Genomic DNA, 20,434 nt, shown 5'->3' with positions numbered 1-20,434 from the left:
TTTATGGTTGGGGTTATGGTTTGGGTTAGGGTTATTGTTAGGGGTTGGGGTTATGGTTTGGTTTAGGGTTATTGTTAGGAGTTAGGGGTTATGTTTTGGGTTGTGGTTATGGTTTGGGTTATGGTTATGGTTGGGGTTATGGTTTAGGTTAGGGTTATTGTTAGGGGTTGGGGTTATGGTTTGGGTTAGGGTTATAGTTAGGGGTTATGGTTTGGGTTATGGTTATGGTTGGGGTTATGGTTATGGTTTGGGTTAGGTTTTGGGTTAGGTTTTGGGTTAGGTTTTTGGTTAGGGTTATTGTTAGGGGTTGGGGTTATGGTTTGGGTTAGGGTTATTGTTAGGGGTTGGGGTTTATGGTTTGGGTTAGGGTTATTGTTAGGGGTTGGGGTTATGGTTTGGTTTAGGGTTATTGTTAGGGGTTGGGGTTTATGGTTTCGGGTTAGGGTTATTGTTAGGGGTTGGGGTTTATGGTTTGGGTTAGGGTTATTATTAGGGGTTATGGTTTGGGTTAGGGATATTGTTAGGGGTTAGGGGTTATGGTTTGGGTTAGGATTATTGTTAGGGGTTGGGGTTATGGTTTGGGTTATGGTTGGGGTTATGGTTTGGGTTATGATTGGAGTTATGGTTGGGGTTATGGTTAGGGTTGGGGTTATGGTTTGGGTTATGGCTATGGTTGGGAATATGGTTTTGGTTCGGGTTATGTTTATGGTTGGGAATCTGGTTATGGTTGTGGTTATGGTTAGGGTTATGGTTTGGGTTATGGTTTGGGTTATGGTTTGGGTTATGGTTTGGGTTATGGTTTGGGTTAGCGTTATTGTTAGGGGTTGGGGTTATGGTTTTGGTTAGGGTTATTGCTAGGGGTTATGTTTTGGGTTATGGTTATGGGTTGGGTTAGGGTTATTGTTTGTGGTTGGGGTTATGGTTTGGGTTAGGGTTATTGTTAGGGGTTACGGTTTGGGTTATGGTTATGGTTTGGGTTAGGGTTATTGGGTTATGGTTTGGGTTAGGGTTATTGTTAGGGGTTGGGGTTATGGTTTGGGTTATGGTTTGGGTTATGGTTTGGGTTATGGTTTGGGTTATGGTTTGGGTTATGGTTTGGGTTATGGTTTGGGTTATGGTTTGGGTTATGGTTTGGGTTATGGTTTGGGTTATGGTTTGGGTTATGGTTTGGGTTATGGTTTGGGTTATGGTTTGGGTTATGGTTTGGGTTATGGTTTGGGTTATGGTTTGGGTTATGGTTTGGGTTATGGTTTGGGTTATGGTTTGGGTTAGGGTTATTGTTAGGGGTTGGGGTTATGGTTTGGGTTAGGGTTATTGCTAGGGGTTATGGTTTGGGTTATGGTTACTGTTAGGGTTATGGTTATGGTTTGGGTTAGAGTTATTGTTAGGGGTTGGGGTTATGGTTTGGGTTAGGGTTATTGTTAGGGGTTATGGTGATGGTTTGGGTTATGGTGATGGTTTGGGTTATGGTGATGGTTTGGGTTATGGTGATGGTTTGGGTTATGGTGATGGTTTGGTTTATGGTTATGGTTGGGGTTAGGGTTATGGTTTAGGTTAGGTTTATTGTTAGGGGTTGGGGTTATGGTTTGGGTTAAGGTTATTGTTAGGGTTTAGGGGTTATGGTTTGGTTTACGGTTATGGTTAAGGTTATGGTTGGGGTTATGGTTTGGGTTAGCGTTATTTTTAGGTGTTAGGGGTTATGGTTTGGGTTATGGTTATTGTTGGGGTTATGGTTATGGCTGGGATTATGGTTTGGGTTAGGGTTATTGTTGGGGGTTGGGTGTTATGGTTTGGGTTATGGTTATGGTTTGGGTTATGGTTATGGTTTGGGTTATGGTTATGGTTATGGTTATGGTTATGGTTTGGGTTATGGTTATGGTTTGGGTTATGGTTATGGTTTGGGTTATGGTTTGGGTTATGGTTTGGGTTATGGTTTGGGTTATGGTTATGGTTTGGGTTATGGTTATGGTTTGGGTTATGGTTATGGTTTGGGTTATGGTTATGGTTGGGGTTATGGTTTGGGTTAGGGTTATTGTTAGGGGTTATGGTTTGGGTTAGGGATATTGTTAGGGGTTAGGGGTTATGGTTTGGGTTATGGTTATGGTTGGGGTTATGGTTTGGGTTAGGGTTATTGTTAGGGGTTATGGTTTGGGTTAGGGTTAGGGCTATGGTTGGGGTTATGGTTGGGGTTATGGTTGGGGTTATGGTTAGGGTTATGGTTATGGTTGGGGTTATTGTTGGGGTTATGGTTGGGGTTATGGTTGGGGTTATGGTTGGGGTTATGGCTATGGTTGGGAATATGGTTTTGGTTGGGGTTATGGTTATGGTTGGGAATCTGGTTATGGTTGGGGTTATGGTTTGGGTTAGGGTTATGGTTTGGGGTATGGTTTGGGTTATGGTTTGGGTTATGGTTTGGGTTATGGTTTGGGTTATGGTTTGGGTTATGGTTTGGGTTATGGTTTGGGTTATGGCTTGGGTTATGGTTTGGGTTATGGTTTGGGTTATGGTTTGGGTTATGGTTTGGGTTATGGTTTGGGTTATGGTTTGGGTTTGGGTTAGGGTTAGGGTTAGGGTTAGGGTTATGGTTATGGTTTGGGTTAGGGTTATGGTTTGGGTTAGGGTTATGGTTTGGGTTAGGGTTATGGTTTGGGTTATGGTTTGGGTTCGGGTTATGGTTTGGGTTATTGTTAGGGGTTGGGGGTTATGGTTTGGGTTATGGTTATGGTTGGGGTTATGGCTATGGATGGGATTATGGTTTGGGTTAGGGTTCTTGTCAGGGGTTTGGGTTAGGGTTCTTGTCAGGGGTTTGGGTTAGGGTTCTTGTCAGGGGTTTGGGTTAGGGTTATTGTTAGAAGTTAGGGGTTATAGTTTGGGTTATGGTTGGGGTTATGGTTTAGGTTAGGGTTATTGTTAGGGGTTGGGGTTATGGTTTGGGTTAGGGTTATTGTAAGGGATTAGGGGTTATGGTTTGGGTTATGGTTATGGTTTGGGTTATGGCTATGGATGGGATTATGGTTTGGGTTAGGGTTCTTGTTAGGGGTTAGGGGTTATGGTTTGGGTTATGGTTTGGGTTATGGTTATGGTTTAGGTTAGGGTTATTGTTAGGGGTTGGGGTTATGGTTTGGGTTAGGGTTATTGTTAGGGGTTGGGGTTTATGGTTTGGGTTAGGGTTATTATTAGGGGTTATGGTTTGGGTTAGGGATATTGTTAGGGGTTAGGAGTTATGGTTTGGGTTAGGATTATTGTTAGGGGTTTAGGTTATGGTTTGGGTTATGGTTGGGGTTATGGTTGGGGTTATGGTTGGGGTTATGGTTGGGGTTATGGTTGGGGTTATGGTTTGGGTTATGATTGGAGTTATGGTTGGGGTTATGGTTAGGGTTGGGGTTATGGTTGGGGTTATGGCTATGGTTGGGAATATGGTTTTGGTTCGGGTTATGTTTATGGTTGGGAATCTGGTTATGGTTTGGGTTATGGTTTGGGTTATGGTTTGGGTTAGCGTTATTGTTAGGGGTTTGGGTTATGGTTTTGGTTAGGGTTATTGCTAGGGGTTATGTTTTGGGTTATGGTTATGGGTTGGGTTAGGGTTATTGTTTGTGGTTGGGGTTATGGTTTGGGTTAGGGTTATTGTTAGGGGTTACGGTTTGGGTTATTGTTATGGTTTGGGTTAGGGTTATTGTTAGGGGTTGGGGTTATGGTTTGGGTTATGGTTTGGGTTATGGTTTGGGTTATGGTTTGGGTTATGGTTTGGGTTATGGTTTGGGTTATGGTTTGGGTTATGGTTTGGGTTATGGTTTGGGTTATGGTTTGGGTTATGGTTTGGGTTATGGTTTGGGTTATGGTTTGGGTTATGGTTTGGGTTAGGGTTATTGTTAGGGGTTGGGGTTATGGTTTGGGTTAGGGTTATTGCTAGGGGTTATGGTTTGGGTTATGGTTACTGTTAGGGTTATGGTTATGGTTTGGGTTAGAGTTATTGTTAGGGGTTGGGGTTATGGTTTGGGTTAGGGTTATGGTTTGGGTTAGGGTTATTGTTAGGGGTTATGGTGATGGTTTGGGTTATGGTGATGGTTTGGGTTATGGTGATGGTTTGGTTTATGGTTATGGTTGGGGTTAGGGTTATGGTTTAGGTTAGGTTTATTGTTAGGGGTTGGGGTTATGGTTTGGGTTAAGGTTATTGTTAGGGTTTAGGGGTAATGGTTTGGTTTACGGTTATGGTTAAGGTTATGGTTTGGGTTAGCGTTATTTTTAGGTGTTAGGGGTTATGGTTTGGGTTATGGTTATTGTTGGGGTTATGGTTATGGATGGGATTATGGTTTGGGTTAGGGTTATTGTTGGGGGTTGGGTGTTATGGTTTGGGTTATGGTTATGGTTTGGGTTATGGTTATGGTTTGGGTTCTGGTTATGGTTTGGGTTATGGTTATGGTTATGGTTTGGGTTATGGTTATGGTTGGGGTTATGGTTTGGGTTAGGGTTATTGTTAGGGGTTATGGTTTGGGTTAGGGATATTGTTAGGGGTTATGGTTTGGGTTATGGTTATGGTTGGGGTTATGGTTTGGGTTAGGGTTATTGTTAGGGGTTATGGTTTGGGTTAGGGTTAGGGCTATGGTTGGGGTTATGGTTGGGGTTATGGTTGGGGTTATGGTTAGGGTTATGGTTATGGTTGGGGTTATTGTTGGGGTTATGGTTGGGGTTATGGTTGGGGTTATGGTTGGGGTTATGGCTATGGTTGGGAATATGGTTTTGGTTGGAGTTATGGTTATGGTTGGGAATCTGGTTATTGTTGGGGTTATGGTTTGGGTTAGGGTTATGGTTTGGGGTATGGTTTGGGTTATGGTTTGGGTTATGGTTTGGGTTAGGGTTATGGTTTGGGGTATGGTTTGGGTTATGGTTTGGGTTATGGTTTGGGTTATGGTTTGGGTTATGGTTTGGGTTATGGTTTGGGTTATGGTTTGGGTTATGGTTTGGGTTATGGTTTGGGTTATGGTTTGGGTTATGGTTTGGGTTATGGTTTGGGTTATGGTTTGGGTTATGGTTTGGGTTATGGTTTGGGTTATGGTTTGGGTTATGGTTTGGGTTATGGTTTGGGTTATGGTTTGGGTTAGGGTTATGGTTATGGTTTGGGTTATGGTTTGGGTTCGGGTTATGGTTTGGGTTATTGTTAGGGGTTGGGGGTTATGGTTTGGGTTAGGGTTATGGTTTGGGTTATGGTTTGGGTTCGGGTTATGGTTTGGGTTATTGTTAGGGGTTGGGGGTTATGGTTTGGGTTATGGTTATGGTTGGGGTTGTTATGGTTATGATTGGGGTTATGGTTTGGGTTAGGGTTATTGTTAGGGGTTGGGGTTATGGTTTGGTTGAGGGTTATTGTTAGGGGTTAGGGGTTATGTTTTGGGTTATGGTTATGGTTTGGGTTATGGTTATGGTTGGGGTTATGGTTATGGTTATGGTTGGGGTTATGGTTTGGGTTATGGTTTGGGTTATGGTTTGGGTTATGGTTTGGGTTATGGTTTGGGTTATGGTTTGGGTTATGGTTTGGGTTATGGTTTGGGTTATGGTTTGGGTTATGGTTTGGGTTATGGTTTGGGTTAGGGTTATTGTTAGGGGTTGGGGGTTATGGTTTGGGTTATGGTTATTGTTAGGGGTTGGGGGTTATGGTTTGGGTTATGGTTATGGTTTGGGTTATGGCTATGGATGGGATTATGGTTTGGGTTAGGGTTCTTGTTAGGGGTTAGGGGTTATGGTTTGGGTTATGGTTTGGGTTATGGTTATGGTTTAGGTTAGGGTTATTGTTAGGGGTTGGGGTTATGGTTTTGTTGAGGGTTATTGTTAGGGGTTAGGGGTTATGTTTTGGGTTATGGTTATGGTTTGGGTTATGGTTATGGTTGGGGTTATGGTTGGGGTTATGGTTTAGGTTAGGGTTATTGTTAGGGGTTGGGGTTATGGTTTGGGTTAGGGTTATGGTTTGGGTTAGGGTTATTGTTAGGGGTTAGGGGTTATGGTTTGGGTTATGGTTTGGGTTATGGTTTGGGTAATAGTTTGGGTTATGGTTATGGTTGGGGTTATGGGTATGGTTTGGGTTAGGTTTTGGGTTAGGGTTATTGTTAGGGGTTGGGGTTATGGTTTGGGTTAGGGTTATTGTTAGGGGTTAGGGGTTATGGTTTGGGTTATGGTTATGGTTGGGGTTATGGTTATTGTTTGGGTTAGGTTTTGGGTTAGGGTGATTGTTAGGGGTTGGGGTTATGGTTTGGGTTTGGGTTATTGTTGGGGTTATGGTTATGGATGGGATAATGGTTTGGGTTAGGGTTATTGTTAGGGGTTGGGGTAATAGTTTGTGTTAGGGTTATTGTTAGGGTTTAGGGGTTATGATTTGGTTTAAGGTTATGGTTAAGGTTATGGTTGGGGTTATGGTTTGGGTTAGCGTTATTTTTAGGGGTTAGGGGTTATGGTTTGGGTTATGGTTATTGTTGGGGTTACTGTTATGGATGGGATTATGGTTTGGGTTAGGGTTATTGTTAGGGGTTGGGGTAATAGTTTGTGTTAGGGTTATTGTTAGGGTTTAGGGGTTATGGTTTGGTTTACGGTTATGGTTAAGGTTATGGTTAGGGTTATGGTTTGGGTTTTGTTTATGGTTGGGGTTATGGTTTGGGTTTTGTTTATGGTTGGGGTTATGGTTTGGGTTAGGGTTATTGTTAGGGGTTGGGGTTATGGTTTCGTTTAGGGTTATTGTTAGGAGTTAGGGGTTATGTTTTGGGTTGTGGTTATGGTTTGGGTTATGGTTATGGTTGGGGTTATGGTTTAGGTTAGGGTTATTGTTAGGGGTTGGGGTTATGGTTTGGGTTAGGGTTATTGTTAGGGGTTATGGTTTGGGTTATGGTTATGGTTGGGGTTATGGTTATGGTTTGGGTTAGGTTTTGGGTTAGGTTTTTGGTTAGGTTTTGGGTTAGGGTTATTGTTAGGGGTTTGGGTTATGGTTATGGTTGGGGTTATGGTTATGGTTTGGGTTAGGTTTTGGGTTAGGTTTTTGGTTAGGTTTTGGGTTAGGGTTATTGTTAGGGGTTTGGGTTATGGTTTGGGTTAGGGTTATTGTTAGGGGTTGGGGTTTATGGTTTGGGTTAGGGTTATTATTAGGGGTTATGGTTTGGGTTAGGGATATTGTTAGGGGTTAGGGGTTATGGTTTGGGTTAGGATTATTGTTAGGGGTTGGGGTTATGGTTTGGGTTATGGTTGGGGTTATGGTTGGGGTTATGGTTTGGGTTATGATTGGAGTTATGGTTGGGGTTATTGTTAGGGTTGGGGTTATGGTTGGGGTTATGGCTATGGTTGGGAATATGGTTATGGTTGTGGTTATGGTTAGGGTTATGGTTTGGGTTATGGTTTGGGTTATGGTTTGGGTTATGGTTTGGGTTATGGTTTGGGTTATGGTTTAGGTTATGGTTTGGGTTATGGTTTGGGTTATGGTTTGGGTTATGGTTTGGGTTATGGTTTGGGTTATGGTTTGGGTTATGGTTTGGGTTATGGTTTGGGTTAGGGTTATGGTTATGGTTTGGGTTATGGTTTGGGTTCGGGTTATGGTTTGGGTTATTGTTAGGGGTTGGGGGTTATGGTTTGGGTTAGGGTTATGGTTTGGGTTATGGTTTGGGTTCGGGTTATGGTTTGGGTTATTGTTAGGGGTTGGGGGTTATGGTTTGGGTTATGGTTATGGTTGGGGTTGTTATGGTTATGATTGGGGTTATGGTTTGGGTTAGGGTTATTGTTAGGGGTTGGGGTTTTGGTTTGGTTGAGGGTTATTGTTAGGGGTTAGGGGTTATGTTTTGGGTTATGGTTATGGTTTGGGTTATGGTTATGGTTGGGGTTATGGTTATGGTTATGGTTGGGGTTATGGTTTGGGTTATGGTTTGGGTTATGGTTTGGGTTATGGTTTGGGTTATGGTTTGGGTTATGGTTTGGGTTATGGTTTGGGTTATGGTTTGGGTTATGGTTTGGGTTATGGTTTGGGTTATGGTTTGGGTTATGGTTTGGGTTATGGTTTGGGTTATGGTTTGGGTTATGGTTTGGGTTAGGGTTATTGTTAGGGGTTGGGGGTTATGGTTTGGGTTATGGTTATTGTTAGGGGTTGGGGGTTATGGTTTGGGTTATGGTTATGGTTTGGGTTATGGCTATGGATGGGATTATGGTTTGGGTTAGGGTTCTTGTTAGGGGTTAGGGGTTATGGTTTGGGTTATGGTTTGGGTTATGGTTATGGTTTAGGTTAGGGTTATTGTTAGGGGTTGGGGTTATGGTTTGGGCTAGGGTTATTGTAAGGGAATAGGGGTTATGGTTTGGGTTATGGTTATGATTGGGGTTATGGTTTGGGTTAGGGTTATTGTTAGGGGTTGGGGTTATGGTTTTGTTGAGGGTTATTGTTAGGGGTTAGGGGTTATGTTTTGGGTTATGGTTATGGTTTGGGTTATGGTTATGGTTGGGGTTATGGTTGGGGTTATGGTTTAGGTTAGGGTTATTGTTAGGGGTTGGGGTTATGGTTTGGGTTAGGGTTATGGTTTGGGTTAGGGTTATTGTTAGGGGTTAGGGGTTATGGTTTGGGTTATGGTTTGGGTTATGGTTTGGGTTATGGTTTGGGTAATAGTTTGGGTTATGGTTATGGTTGGGGTTATGGGTATGGTTTGGGTTAGGTTTTGGGTTAGGGTTATTGTTAGGGGTTGGGGTTATGGTTTGGGTTAGGGTTATTGTTAGGGGTTAGGGGTTATGGTTTGGGTTATGGTTATGGTTGGGGTTATGGTTATTGTTTGGGTTAGGTTTTGGGTTAGGGTGATTGTTAGGGGTTGGGGTTATGGTTTGGGTTTGGGTTATTGTTGGGGTTATGGTTATGGATGGGATAATGGTTTGGGTTAGGGTTATTGTTAGGGGTTGGGGTAATAGTTTGTGTTAGGGTTATTGTTAGGGTTTAGGGGTTATGATTTGGTTTAAGGTTATGGTTAAGGTTATGGTTGGGGTTATGGTTTGGGTTAGCGTTATTTTTAGGGGTTAGGGGTTATGGTTTGGGTTATGGTTATTGTTGGGGTTACTGTTATGGATGGGATTATGGTTTGGGTTAGGGTTATTGTTAGGGGTTGGGGTAATAGTTTGTGTTAGGGTTATTGTTAGGGTTTAGGGGTTATGGTTTGGTTTACGGTTATGGTTAAGGTTATGGTTAGGGTTATGGTTTGGGTTTTGTTTATGGTTGGGGTTATGGTTTGGGTTTTGTTTATGGTTGGGGTTATGGTTTGGGTTAGGGTTATTGTTAGGGGTTGGGGTTATGGTTTCGTTTAGGGTTATTGTTAGGAGTTAGGGGTTATGTTTTGGGTTGTGGTTATGGTTTGGGTTATGGTTATGGTTGGGGTTATGGTTTAGGTTAGGGTTATTGTTAGGGGTTGGGGTTATGGTTTGGGTTAGGGTTATTGTTAGGGGTTATGGTTTGGGTTATGGTTATGGTTGGGGTTATGGTTATGGTTTGGGTTAGGTTTTGGGTTAGGTTTTTGGTTAGGTTTTGGGTTAGGGTTATTGTTAGGGGTTTGGGTTATGGTTATGGTTGGGGTTATGGTTATGGTTTGGGTTAGGTTTTGGGTTAGGTTTTTGGTTAGGTTTTGGGTTAGGGTTATTGTTAGGGGTTTGGGTTATGGTTTGGGTTAGGGTTATTGTTAGGGGTTGGGGTTTATGGTTTGGGTTAGGGTTATTATTAGGGGTTATGGTTTGGGTTAGGGATATTGTTAGGGGTTAGGGGTTATGGTTTGGGTTAGGATTATTGTTAGGGGTTGGGGTTATGGTTTGGGTTATGGTTGGGGTTATGGTTGGGGTTATGGTTGGGGTTATGGTTTGGGTTATGATTGGAGTTATGGTTGGGGTTATTGTTAGGGTTGGGGTTATGGTTGGGGTTATGGCTATGGTTGGGAATATGGTTATGGTTGTGGTTATGGTTAGGGTTATGGTTTGGGTTATGGTTTGGGTTATGGTTTGGGTTATGGTTTGGGTTATGGTTTGGGTTATGGTTTAGGTTATGGTTTGGGTTATGGTTTGGGTTATGGTTTGGGTTATGGTTTGGGTTATGGTTTGGGTTATGGTTTGGGTTATGGTTTGGGTTATGGTTTGGGTTATGGTTTGGGTTATGGTTTGGGTTATGGTTTGGGTTATGGTTTGGGTTATGGTTTGGGTTATGGTTTGGGTTATGGTTTGGGTTAGGGTTATTGTTAGGGGTTGGGGGTTATGGTTTGGGTTATGGTTATTGTTAGGGGTTGGGGGTTATGGTTTGGGTTATGGTTATGGTTTGGGTTATGGCTATGGATGGGATTATGGTTTGGGTTAGGGTTCTTGTTAGGGGTTAGGGGTTATGGTTTGGGTTATGGTTTGGGTTATGGTTATGGTTTAGGTTAGGGTTATTGTTAGGGGTTGGGGTTATGGTTTGGGCTAGGGTTATTGTAAGGGATTAGGGGTTATGGTTTGGGTTATGGTTATGATTGGGGTTATGGTTTGGGTTAGGGTTATTGTTAGGGGTTGGGGTTATGGTTTTGTTGAGGGTTATTGTTAGGGGTTAGGGGTTATGTTTTGGGTTATGGTTATGGTTTGGGTTATGGTTATGGTTGGGGTTATGGTTTAGGTTAGGGTTATTGTTAGGGGTATGGGTTATGGTTTGGGTTAGGGTTATGGTTTGGGTTAGGGTTATTGTTAGGGGTTAGGGGTTATGGTTTGGGTTATGGTTTGGGTTATGGTTTGGGTTATGGTTATGGTTGGGGTTATGGTTATGGTTGGGGTTATGGGTATGGTTTGGGTTAGGTTTTGGGTTAGGGTTATTGTTAGGGGTTGGGGTTATGGTTTGGGTTAGGGTTATTGTTAGGGGTTAGGGGTTATGGTTTGGGGTTAACTCAATAACCCAAACCATAACCCAAACCATAACCCAAACCATAACCCAAACCATAACCCAAACCATAACCCTAACCATAACCACAACCATAACCAGATTCCCAACCATAAACATAACCCGAACCAAAACCATATTCCCAACCATAGCCATAACCTAAACCATAACCCCAACCCTAACCATAACCCCAACCATAACTCCAATCATAACCCAAACCATAAACCATATATGATGCTGTGAGCATCATACCCCGCATCTTTTTCGACATTTCATGGGTGTCCATCTGCTAGAGTAGTACCGCTCACGGCCATACCACCCTGAAAAGGCCCGATCTCGTCCGATCCCGGAAGCCAAGCATGGTTCGGCCTGGTTAGTACCTGATTGGGAGACCGCTTGGGAATACCAGGTGCTGTGAGCATCATACCCCGCATCTTTTTCGACATTTCATGGGTGTCCATCTGCTAGTGTTGTACTGCTCACGGCCATACCACCCTGAAAAGGCCCGATCTCGTCCGATCTCGGCAGCCAAGCATGGTTCGGCCTGTTTAGTACCTGATTGGGAGACCGCTTGGGAATACCAGGTGCTGTGAGCATCATACCCCGCATCTTTTTCGACATTTCATGGGTGTCCATCTGCAAGTGCAGTACCGCTCACGGCCATACCACCCTGAAAAGGCCCGATCTCGCCCGATCTCGGCAGCCAAGCATGGTTCGGCCTGGTTAGTACCTGATTGGGAGACCGCTTGGGAATACCAGGTGCTGTGAGCATCATACCCCGCATCTTTTTCGACATTTCATGGGTGTCCATCTGCTAGTGCATTACCGCTCACGGCCATACCACCCTGAAAAGGCCCGATCTCGTCCGATCTCGGAAGCCAAGCATGGTTCGGCCTGGTTAGTACCTGATTGGGAGACCGCTTGGGAATACCAGGTGCTGTGAGCATCATACCCCGCATCTTTTTCGACATTTCATGGGTGTCCATCTGCTAGTGCAGTACCGCTCACGGCCATACCACCCTGAAAAGGCCCGATCTCGTCCGATCTCGGCAGCCAAGCATGGTTCGGCCTGTTTAGTACCTGATTGGGCGACCGCTTCGGAATACCAGGTGCTGTGAGCATCATACCCCGCATCTTTTTCGACATTTCATGGGTGTCCATCTGCTAGTGCAGTACCGCTCACGGCCATACCACCCTGAAAAGGCCCGATCTCGTCCGATCTCGGAAGCCAAGCATGGTTCGGCCTGTTTAGTACCTGATTGGGAGACCGCTTGGGAATACCAGGTGCTGTGAGCATCATACCCCGCATCTTTTTCGACATTTCATGGGTGTCCATCTGCTAGTGCAGTACCGCTCTCGGCCATACCACCCTGAAAAGGCCCGATCTCGTCCGATCTCGGCAGCCAAGCATGGTTCGGCCTGTTTAGTACCTGATTGGGAGACCGCTTGGGAATACCAGGTGCTGTGAGCATCATACCCCGCATCTTTTTCGACATTTCATGGGTGTCCATCTGCTAGTGCAGTACCGCTCACGGCCATACCACCCTGAAAAGGCCCGATCTCGCCCGATCTCGGCAGCCAAGCATGGTTCGGCCTGGTTAGTACCTGATTGGGAGACCGCTTGGGAATACCAGGTGCTGTGAGCATCATACCCCGCCTCTTTTTCGACATTTCATGGGTGTCCATCTGCTAGTGCATTACCGCTCACGGCCATACCACCCTGAAAAGGCCCGATCTCGTCCGATCTCGGAAGCCAAGCATGGTTCGGCCTGGTTAGTACCTGATTGGGAGACCGCTTGGGAATACCAGGTGCTGTGAGCATCATACCCCGCATCTTTTTCGACATTTCATGGGTGTCCATCTGCTAGTGCAGTACCGCTCACGGCCATACCACCCTGAAAAGGCCCGATCTCGTCCGATCACGGAAGTCAAGCATGGTTCGGCCTGTTTAGTACCTGATTGGGAGACCGCTTGGGAATACCAGGTGCTGTGAGCATCATACCCCGCATCTTTTTCGACATTTCATGGGTGTCCATCTGCAAAAGCAGTACCGCTTACGGCCATACCACCCTGAAAAGGCCTGATTTCGTCCGGTCTTGGAAGCCAAGCATGGTTCGGCCTGATTAGTACCTGATTGGGAGACCGCTTGGGAATACCAGGTGCTGTGAGCATCATACCCCGCATCTTTTTCGACATTTCATGGGTGTCCATCTGCTAGTGCAGTACCGCTCACGGCCATACCACCCTGAAAAGGCCCGATCTCGTCCGATCTCGGAAGCCAAGCATGGTTCGGCCTGTTTAGTACCTGATTGGGAGACCGCTTGGGAATACCAGGTGCTGTGAGCATCATACCCCGCATCTTTTTCGACATTTCATGGGTGTCCATCTGCTAGTGCAGTACCGCTCACGGCCATACCACCCTGAAAAGGCCCGATCTCGTCCGATCTCGGAAGCCAAGCATGGTTCGGCCTGGTTAGTACCTGATTGGGAGACCGCTTGGGAATACCAGGTGCTGTGAGCATCATACCCCGCATCTTTTTCGACATTTCATGGGTGTTCATCTGCTAGTGCAGTACCGCTCACGGCCATACCACCCTGAAAAGTTCCGATCTCGTCCGATCTCGGAAGCCAAGCATGGTTCGGCCTGGTTAGTACCTGATTGGGAGACCGCTTGGGAATACCAGGTGCTGTGAGCATCATACCCCGCATCTTTTTCGACATTTCATGGGTGTCCATCTGCTAGTGCAGTACCGCTCACGGCCATACCACCCTGAAAAGGCCCGATCTCGTCCGATCTCGGAAGCCAAGCGTATTCCCAAGCGGTCTCCCAATCAGGCACTAAACAGGCCGAACCATGCTTGGCTTCCGAGATCGGACGAGATCGGGCCTTTTCAGGGTGGTATGGCCGTGAGCGGTAGTGCACTAGCAGATGGACACCCATGAAATGTCGAAAAAGATGCGGGGTATGATGCTCACAGCACCTGGTATTCCCAAGCGGTCTCCCAATCAGGTACTAACCAGGCCGAACCATGCTTGGCTTCCGAGATCGGACGAGATCGGGCCTTTTCAGGGTGGTATGGCCGTGAGCGATACTGTACTAGCAGATGGACACCCATGAAATGTCGAAAAAGATGCGGGGTATGATGCTCACAGCACCTGGTATTCCCAAGCGGTCTCCCAATCAGGTACTAACCAGGCCGAACCATGCTTGGCTGCCGAGATCGGGCGAGATCGGGCCTTTTCAGGGTGGTATGGCCGTGAGCGGTACTGCTCTTTCAGATGGACACCCATGAAATGTCGAAAAAGATGCGGGGTATGATGCTCACAGCACCTGGTATTCCCAAGCGGTGTCCCAATCAGGTACTAAACAGGCCTAACCGCACGCTGCTGACGGCCAACGTCCCCGACGACAAGACGCCCCGCGGGGCCTGCATCACCGACGACGACCTCACGGCTCATCGCAGGTAGCGCCGCCCTCAACTTTTTTTTTTTATCCCTGCCCTCAACTTGAGATGTCCCTTTTAAGTGGCACTTTCACCTGTGTTTCCACATTCGTTCCATTGTAAATGTGGTCAAAGAGTTTTGAAAAATCCCTATTTCACAAATGTTCGATTGTCACCTCTAAACTAACTGATGAAAATCTAAAGTTTCGACAATGCGTTCTGCAGGCACCGGGGAGCCATCTGCCACTACGACTTCTGGGAGGAGTCACGGGCCAACGACGCCGTCCTTCCCATCTGCAGGTCCGACTACGACCAGTCCGACGGCTACAACTACAACATCGCCCTGGCCGTGCCCTACGACCGCCTCAGGTGACCCCCGTCCGTGGAAACTCCGCCCTCACAGCAACCGGCGCGGCTGTTCCGCTAGCTAGCCGTGACTTTAGCTAAAGGACTTCACGCTTCGTCGACGGCATTTTTGGAACTTACTTTTTTTTTCATTTGTATTCTTGAAAAGCAACCCGTTTAGAAAAAAACCCACACATTTAACACATATTTAACATATTAGGACACTAAAAACATGCTCTTTAGGTCATAGCATTATAACCCCACCCAAATAATATAGCATGTAAAAAAGAGACTAGCCATTTAGGGAAAAAATGGTTTACAAAAAACAAAACTTGACTTTATTGGCTGTTGCGTAGCTAACAAAGCGCTATGGGGTCGACGTCGAGCCGGCTTTTCCGCAGCGCACGGTGCTGGTGTCCACGTCTAGAAAGCGGATGTGCATGCGCGACTCCATCTCCAGCCCGTTTAGAATCTGTGTGGCCAAAAAAGAAAAACCAAAACATTCAGACCGTATTAGCTACCCGTCAAATCATGACTGGAGACCGACAACTACAAAAATGGTGGCCAAACCTGTTCAAAATGCTCAAAAGTAATCCCCTCGTAGAACTCGTCCGGCGCCTGAGTGCTCACACCAAAAAAAAAAACAGCCCATTCATTTTTGAATGGTACGCATCGACCCGTCGTTTTTGAGAGAGTTTGCGGTCGCTCACCATGTGCGGCACGTTGGTGCTGGCCACTTCCAACATGGCGGCGTCGGCGATGGCCTTGGCCGCCTCGTGCCCGATGGCGCCGCTTTTGGACAGCAGCTCTTCCACCACCTGCGCACAAAAAAAGAGCCGCTATTACAACCACTTCAATTTGAATTCTGGTGGAGAATTTAGAGCGTAGTACCGTAGTACCCGTAGGAGAAAAAAACAGAGCAGGCAAAAAAACATAAGTTGCATGCCCTGCCAAATGTTGGAAAAAACCCAAATGCGACTTATGGTCCAGAAAATACGGTACTCGCAATATTTCTCGCCCCCATCGTTGGCTATCATCCTATTTTTTTTTTCTTTTTTTTGTGGTTACCTTCCTGTACTCGACGAGCGTGATGGTGCCGTCGTTGTCCGTGTCGTGCATGTTGAACAAAACTGCGGAGAAAAGAAAGTTTGCGCTAAATGAGCCCACTCTGGCTTCACTCGAGGCCCGAAAATGTCCAAAAAGGGCGGCTACGGAAGCCCGGCCACTCACAGCGAAGCTTCTGCCTTCGCACGGCGCGCCGTTCGTCTTCTCCGCTTTTGTGCCGGGGCGGCCGGAAGTGGCTCATGACCATCAGGAAGTGGCCCAAGTCCAGTTCCTCCAAGCGGCCCGACTCTCCCTCTTGTTGATTCCTGGGAAATTGCAGGCAGGGCCAATCCAACCATTAGTTTATCTTTACTATAAAAGGGGAACATCAGGAAAAGTAATATACATCTATAGTCTTCGTTTGAATTTGATCCAAAAAGAGAAAGTCACCACTCATGATTGACTTTCTTGGGCCGCACAAAATGATGCGGCGGTCCACATTTGGCCCCCGGGCCGCCACTTTGACACCTGCGGTCCAGATGATCCACTCACCTTTTGTCAAAGAAGGCGTCGATGATTTGCTTCTTGATGGGATTTTTAGCTAGCGTGGGAATGCTCTCCAAATGAGCTCTGCTGCAGACATCATAGTTGGACACAAGCGAGCTTTTCAAAGTAAAAGTTGCAACTTATTACCTGATGGTCTCCCCATTTGCGCTGAGTTCTCGGAATCGGTGATGGAGGTTTTTGATTTGTTCTGCCGAAACTGACAACCAAGACACGAAAAAAAAGAAAACACAAACATGGCGTCAATGGCGGGTGTGGCTTCTATTAAAAAAAGAAAAATGCAAGTCCAGGCAATGAGGAAGTTTAAAGTCCATTAAAAGAGCACAAACAACAATAGGTTCACCTTTGAATCAAATTGTCCAATAACTTTTGTCTCAAGAAAGCAAGCAAAAAAATTTCATTGCAAGATGTGTATTGTTAGCTGTTTTCATTTTAGAAATCCGACAATATTTGCATATTTCAAATGCCCCAAAAATGTACATTTAAAGCTTTCTTTTCACTGTTCAAAAGTAGTCCTTGTCTCATGAAAATATATATAATCTTTTTTTTCGAAGAAAAATAGAACCAACCCAAAGTGTTTTTGTCGTGGTTAAATTTTCCAATGCAAATAATTTATTAAAATCAACAAAATGTGCATTTTTATCATGTAAAATGATTGCATGCAAATGTCTCCGAGTGAGATTTCCAATTTTCATTTCTACACTCAATTTTAAAGTACACGAGAGAAATGCTTTTGAAATATTAAACGCCCCAAAAATATTCGTTGAACAATAAACTGCAAGCCATTATTGACTGAAAGAACAGTAAATGTATGACATTTTTAAATCACTACAACGTCTCAAGAACAGCTTTTTTTTTTAATCCATCAAATGAAATAACTTAAAATCCACATGTGCGAGGCTCAAGCATCCATCCATCCATCCATCCATCCAATCCAAGTCCAGGTTTACGTACATCCCGTCTTTTGGGCCAATTGGTGGTAGTAATGCTGTTGCTCGGGACGCGCCTGCCACGACCCCATGGCCCCTCCAGAGAATGCCAACGGAACTTTGGGGGCTCGTATACTCGGACAAGACACACACCCCCTTCGCCAAGTCCCTCCCTTCGTCCTTCCCTCCCTCATGGTCCCAAGTCCATTTCATTGACAAGACTAAATTAAAAAAAAAGTTAATGTGAGCATTCAGTTCATTTCCTCACAGGCAGTATTTTAATACCGTTGCACAAACATGACCCCCCACATCCCCGACTGAAGAAAAGTGTAGAAACAGGCACCTTTTTAATATACATAAGCATCAGTTTTAATGTTAAAATATTGAACATTTAGACTGAGAGAAACATATCTATAAATAGATATGAAATAATTTTGAATGACCTTGTTTAGTATTTAAGCAAAAGACGACCTGATTGCGTTACACCGCCGAAGAAGAAAAAGGCGGAAGTGGTTTTAACGTCATTTCCACACGTCACCAACAATAGTGTCGAGTCGAGACGACGAAGGCTACTTCGCCAATATGTTGGAAAGTGAAGTGAGGGAGCACCTGGATGAGGTCGCCGATGAAATATGCGACATGATTGAAAAAACCATCGCGTCCTACGAGGACGAACTCATTCGAGCGAGACGGGAGAATGAGCGACAACGACGACAACTTGAAGCGGTTGCTCGGGTTCACCCGACGGTGTGGCGCATCCCAGGTGTCTTATGCTTAAACCATTTTATTATTATTACACGGGGACGCACAATAATAAAAGTGGCTCAAGTGGAAAGGGCGATTTGGCTCTCGTTTATATGTAGGCGCTGTCGAGTGGGCTGCTTCTCAAAGTACGCATGCGTACTCGGGACTTGCTCAAACTACGCTTGCGCATGTTGCACACGCATAAACCTTTTTTTCCCCCCAAAAATTTTGCTATCCCAACATCACATGCGAATGAAATTTGAATAGTCGTCAACGTGTCTGAGTAGGGGAAAACACATAACTTTATCATAATGTTGTTGGCTATTTACTATGCAAAGTAGTCAAATATAGAAACTTTAAACGTATTTTTTTTAAATGTTACTCGAGGGTTGGAGGATTCTTACCATATCACCACTGTACAGTACAAAATAATCACATAAAGAAACCTTTAACTTGTTCATAGAAAACAGAAATTATGCTGCACATATATTGTAGGATTCCCGTCATTTATTCCGCTGGTGTTTTACAGGCTTCCAGCAGATGATCGGTCGCCCGCCACGTCCGGGGGGCGCCGCAAACTCTGAGCCACCGCAGTCTTCCGACGTTCCGGAAAAGGAAAACAATCCTCAACCTATCGTCACCATCAAGGAAGAAGAAGAAGAAGAAGAAACTGTCGTCGCCATGAACGAAGCCGGCGAATGGCCAGGATCGCCCGAGACGCCGCAGCGGCCGGTAGGCGGCGGGGACCCGGACGAACCACCGAGTAACCAGGCGGGTGACGGATCGGATGCGGGACAACCCTCCACTGGCGACAAACCGTTTAGCTGCCCGGTGTGCGCCAAAAAATTTGGCCGCAAGAATCACGTGGAGCGCCACATGTGGACGCACACGGGGGAAAAGCGCTGCTCCTGCTCGCTCTGCGGCAAAACCTTCACCTGCCCGGACAATTTAAACGCCCACATGAGAACGCACACCGGAGAAAAACCCTTCGCCTGCTCCGTGTGCGGGGAAAAATTCCGCCGCAGGCGCACCATGCTCGCCCACCGGGCGAGACACGCCAAAGATAAACCTTTCGCCTGTTTCGTTTGCGGCAAAAAGTTTTCCCAGGAGTCGGCCTTGACCGAACACGCCTGCCCCGGCGCCGCTCCCAACGCCGACGGGCCCGAGAGCGCCGCGGACAAGTCCCGGCTGGAATCGGAGAGACGTTTGACCTGCCCGGTTTGCGGGAAAAAGTGCACCCAGAAGTCGCAGATCACCTCGCACATGCGGACGCACACGGGGGAGAAACCTTTCGCCTGCTCGGTTTGCGGCGACCGATTTGCTCACAAGGTGACCTTGATCACGCACATGGCAAAGCACACGGGAGAAAAGCCTTTTCTTTGCGCGCTGTGCCGCCAAAGTTTTGCCTCCAAGTACTTCCTGAACCGGCACCTACGCACGCACAACGTCCAATAAATGTTTCGGAGGCGACACTTGGCGACACTTTTTTCCCCAACCAGCCAAACAAGCCCAACCTAACCCCCCAAAACTCACCCTGGGAACATTGAAAGTGCTTCATTTGAAAAGCCTGTGGGAAAATTCCAAATCCCTCTAAACGCCAAGGTCTACTATTTGACTTTTTCAGGACTATTTACAAACAAACCAACTTGCCACTGACAAAAAACAGCAACTGAAAGACTGCTTCAAATAGTCGGATGTATCGTTACTTGGCCATTGTGAATAAAACACTCCATTCTGGAATGGTGTGCTATATTCTGCTGAAATTTATTTTTTACTTTTCACTTTTTTACTTGCCACTACTAACAAAGACTCCTTAATTCAATCATTTTAGCATATTTGTGAGGCCCTGCCGGATGGAATTAGCATCCTCGTGAGAATTTTCAGAAGCGTCAACACAATTATTGTAATATTGGGCCATTTAATCCACATTGGGTAAATACTCCAGTCCTTATAAGTATCAAAGTGTGGAGATTACGCTTAACTCTGATCTGAGACTGGCTTATCAGGTAGGTTTACCAACACACAGCCACGCACGACACACTAGTTTTGGTCGGCAATTCATTTTATAGGATATTTTGTCGATATTTAAAAGAAAGATACGATTTCTGAAGAGGCTGAAACATTTCGGACTCCAAAAAAAAAAAACAACCCAATGACATTGATCTGTGTGCCATTCTTCAATATAAAATCATATTAGCAAAGATGCCACCGTTGGATTTGCCTGAAAAGAAAGACCACAGAACGTTGCCATTTGCCCGTGTTTGTTTCAGCTGAAGCCATCATGACTAAGCTTGTGAAACTCACCCTGACGTTGGCCATGTGCGTGCTGGTCTTGGCCGCCACCATGGCCCCCGGCGCCGACGCCTGCGCCGTCTCGATCCCGGGGCCGAGAATGCCGGGTGCCGTCGGCCAACTTGAAACCAGAGGATTGGTGGCGGCCGTTGCCCTGGAAGCCCAGGTGAATGATTACGACGGCCTCCAAAAAT

At 45.7% G+C, this 20,434-nt stretch overlaps 2 protein-coding genes, 1 long non-coding RNA gene and 16 pseudogenes across 4 annotated transcripts; 16 read left to right on the top strand and 3 right to left on the bottom strand.

Annotated features, from left to right (window-relative positions):
• The first annotated feature begins 11,181 nt into the window (after window positions 1-11,181).
• LOC144196131 (5S ribosomal RNA) lies at window positions 11,182-11,300 on the top strand (annotated as a pseudogene).
• A 56-nt stretch (window positions 11,301-11,356) lies between these two features.
• On the top strand, window positions 11,357-11,475 carry LOC144196130 (5S ribosomal RNA; annotated as a pseudogene).
• A 56-nt stretch (window positions 11,476-11,531) lies between these two features.
• On the top strand, window positions 11,532-11,650 carry LOC144196134 (5S ribosomal RNA; annotated as a pseudogene).
• A 56-nt stretch (window positions 11,651-11,706) lies between these two features.
• Window positions 11,707-11,825, top strand: LOC144196145 (5S ribosomal RNA; annotated as a pseudogene).
• A 56-nt stretch (window positions 11,826-11,881) lies between these two features.
• LOC144196138 (5S ribosomal RNA) lies at window positions 11,882-12,000 on the top strand (annotated as a pseudogene).
• Window positions 12,001-12,056: 56 nt separating this feature from the next.
• LOC144196128 (5S ribosomal RNA) lies at window positions 12,057-12,175 on the top strand (annotated as a pseudogene).
• Window positions 12,176-12,231: 56 nt separating this feature from the next.
• Window positions 12,232-12,350, top strand: LOC144196137 (5S ribosomal RNA; annotated as a pseudogene).
• Window positions 12,351-12,406: 56 nt separating this feature from the next.
• Window positions 12,407-12,525, top strand: LOC144196133 (5S ribosomal RNA; annotated as a pseudogene).
• Window positions 12,526-12,581: 56 nt separating this feature from the next.
• Window positions 12,582-12,700, top strand: LOC144196144 (5S ribosomal RNA; annotated as a pseudogene).
• Window positions 12,701-12,756: 56 nt separating this feature from the next.
• LOC144196136 (5S ribosomal RNA) lies at window positions 12,757-12,875 on the top strand (annotated as a pseudogene).
• A 56-nt stretch (window positions 12,876-12,931) lies between these two features.
• On the top strand, window positions 12,932-13,050 carry LOC144196140 (5S ribosomal RNA; annotated as a pseudogene).
• A 56-nt stretch (window positions 13,051-13,106) lies between these two features.
• On the top strand, window positions 13,107-13,225 carry LOC144196146 (5S ribosomal RNA; annotated as a pseudogene).
• Window positions 13,226-13,281: 56 nt separating this feature from the next.
• Window positions 13,282-13,400, top strand: LOC144196139 (5S ribosomal RNA; annotated as a pseudogene).
• Window positions 13,401-13,456: 56 nt separating this feature from the next.
• Window positions 13,457-13,575, top strand: LOC144196129 (5S ribosomal RNA; annotated as a pseudogene).
• Window positions 13,576-13,848: 273 nt separating this feature from the next.
• LOC144196127 (5S ribosomal RNA) lies at window positions 13,849-13,967 on the bottom strand (annotated as a pseudogene).
• A 56-nt stretch (window positions 13,968-14,023) lies between these two features.
• LOC144196132 (5S ribosomal RNA) lies at window positions 14,024-14,142 on the bottom strand (annotated as a pseudogene).
• Window positions 14,143-14,267: 125 nt separating this feature from the next.
• LOC144195825 (uncharacterized) lies at window positions 14,268-16,853 on the top strand. Its single transcript, XR_013326165.1, has 2 exons — window positions 14,268-14,343; window positions 14,548-16,853. It is a non-coding gene; the product is annotated as an uncharacterized LOC144195825 (long non-coding RNA).
• Window positions 14,967-17,420, bottom strand: LOC144195824 (calcineurin B homologous protein 3-like). Of its 2 annotated transcripts, none has more exons than XM_077715676.1 (8): window positions 17,230-17,420; window positions 16,405-16,474; window positions 16,264-16,341; window positions 15,898-16,037; window positions 15,736-15,797; window positions 15,378-15,485; window positions 15,238-15,285; window positions 14,967-15,139 (listed from the first exon to the last, which is right to left on the bottom strand). In XM_077715676.1, the coding sequence occupies exons 1-8, from the start codon at window positions 17,396-17,398 to the stop codon at window positions 15,035-15,037; spliced, it is 780 nt and encodes a 259-aa protein (XP_077571802.1). In that variant the 5' UTR covers window positions 17,399-17,420; the 3' UTR covers window positions 14,967-15,034. The 2 variants fall into 2 exon arrangements, with proteins under 2 accessions (XP_077571802.1, XP_077571801.1); XM_077715675.1 differs by having other exon boundaries at window positions 16,264-16,344; window positions 17,230-17,418.
• A 277-nt stretch (window positions 17,421-17,697) lies between these two features.
• LOC144195823 (uncharacterized) lies at window positions 17,698-19,688 on the top strand. The gene is made up of 2 exons (XM_077715673.1): window positions 17,698-17,967; window positions 18,478-19,688. The coding sequence occupies exons 1-2, from the start codon at window positions 17,787-17,789 to the stop codon at window positions 19,401-19,403; spliced, it is 1,107 nt and encodes a 368-aa protein (XP_077571799.1). The 5' UTR covers window positions 17,698-17,786; the 3' UTR covers window positions 19,404-19,688.
• The last annotated feature ends 746 nt before the right edge of the window (window positions 19,689-20,434 follow it).

Source organism: Stigmatopora nigra, chromosome 4 (genome assembly GCF_051989575.1).
Source record: "Stigmatopora nigra isolate UIUO_SnigA chromosome 4, RoL_Snig_1.1, whole genome shotgun sequence".
Lineage (NCBI taxonomy): Eukaryota > Metazoa > Chordata > Actinopteri > Syngnathiformes > Syngnathidae > Stigmatopora > Stigmatopora nigra.
Note: the sequence above shows the minus strand (reverse complement) of the source record. Positions and strands in the feature narration are given on the sequence as shown.

What these genes read in the sequence shown, in the direction of transcription:
- LOC144195823 (XM_077715673.1), top strand. Translation starts at nt 17,787, where the DNA reads ATGTTGGAAAGTGAAGTGAGGGAGCACCTGGATGAGGTCGCCGATGAA. An exon ending in GACGGTGTGGCGCATCCCAG is followed by an intron (nt 17,968 to 18,477) that starts GTGTCTTATGCT and finishes GGTGTTTTACAG; the next exon opens with GCTTCCAGCAGATGATCGGT.
- LOC144195824 (XM_077715675.1), bottom strand. Translation starts at nt 17,398, where the DNA reads ATGAGGGAGGGAAGGACGAAGGGAGGGACTTGGCGAAGGGGGTGTGTG. An exon ending in ATTGGCCCAAAAGACGGGAT is followed by an intron (nt 16,475 to 17,229) that starts GTACGTAAACCT and finishes CTTGGTTGTCAG; the next exon opens with TTTCGGCAGAACAAATCAAA. An exon ending in GCACCAACGTGCCGCACATG is followed by an intron (nt 15,286 to 15,377) that starts GTGAGCGACCGC and finishes GTGAGCACTCAG; the next exon opens with GCGCCGGACGAGTTCTACGA.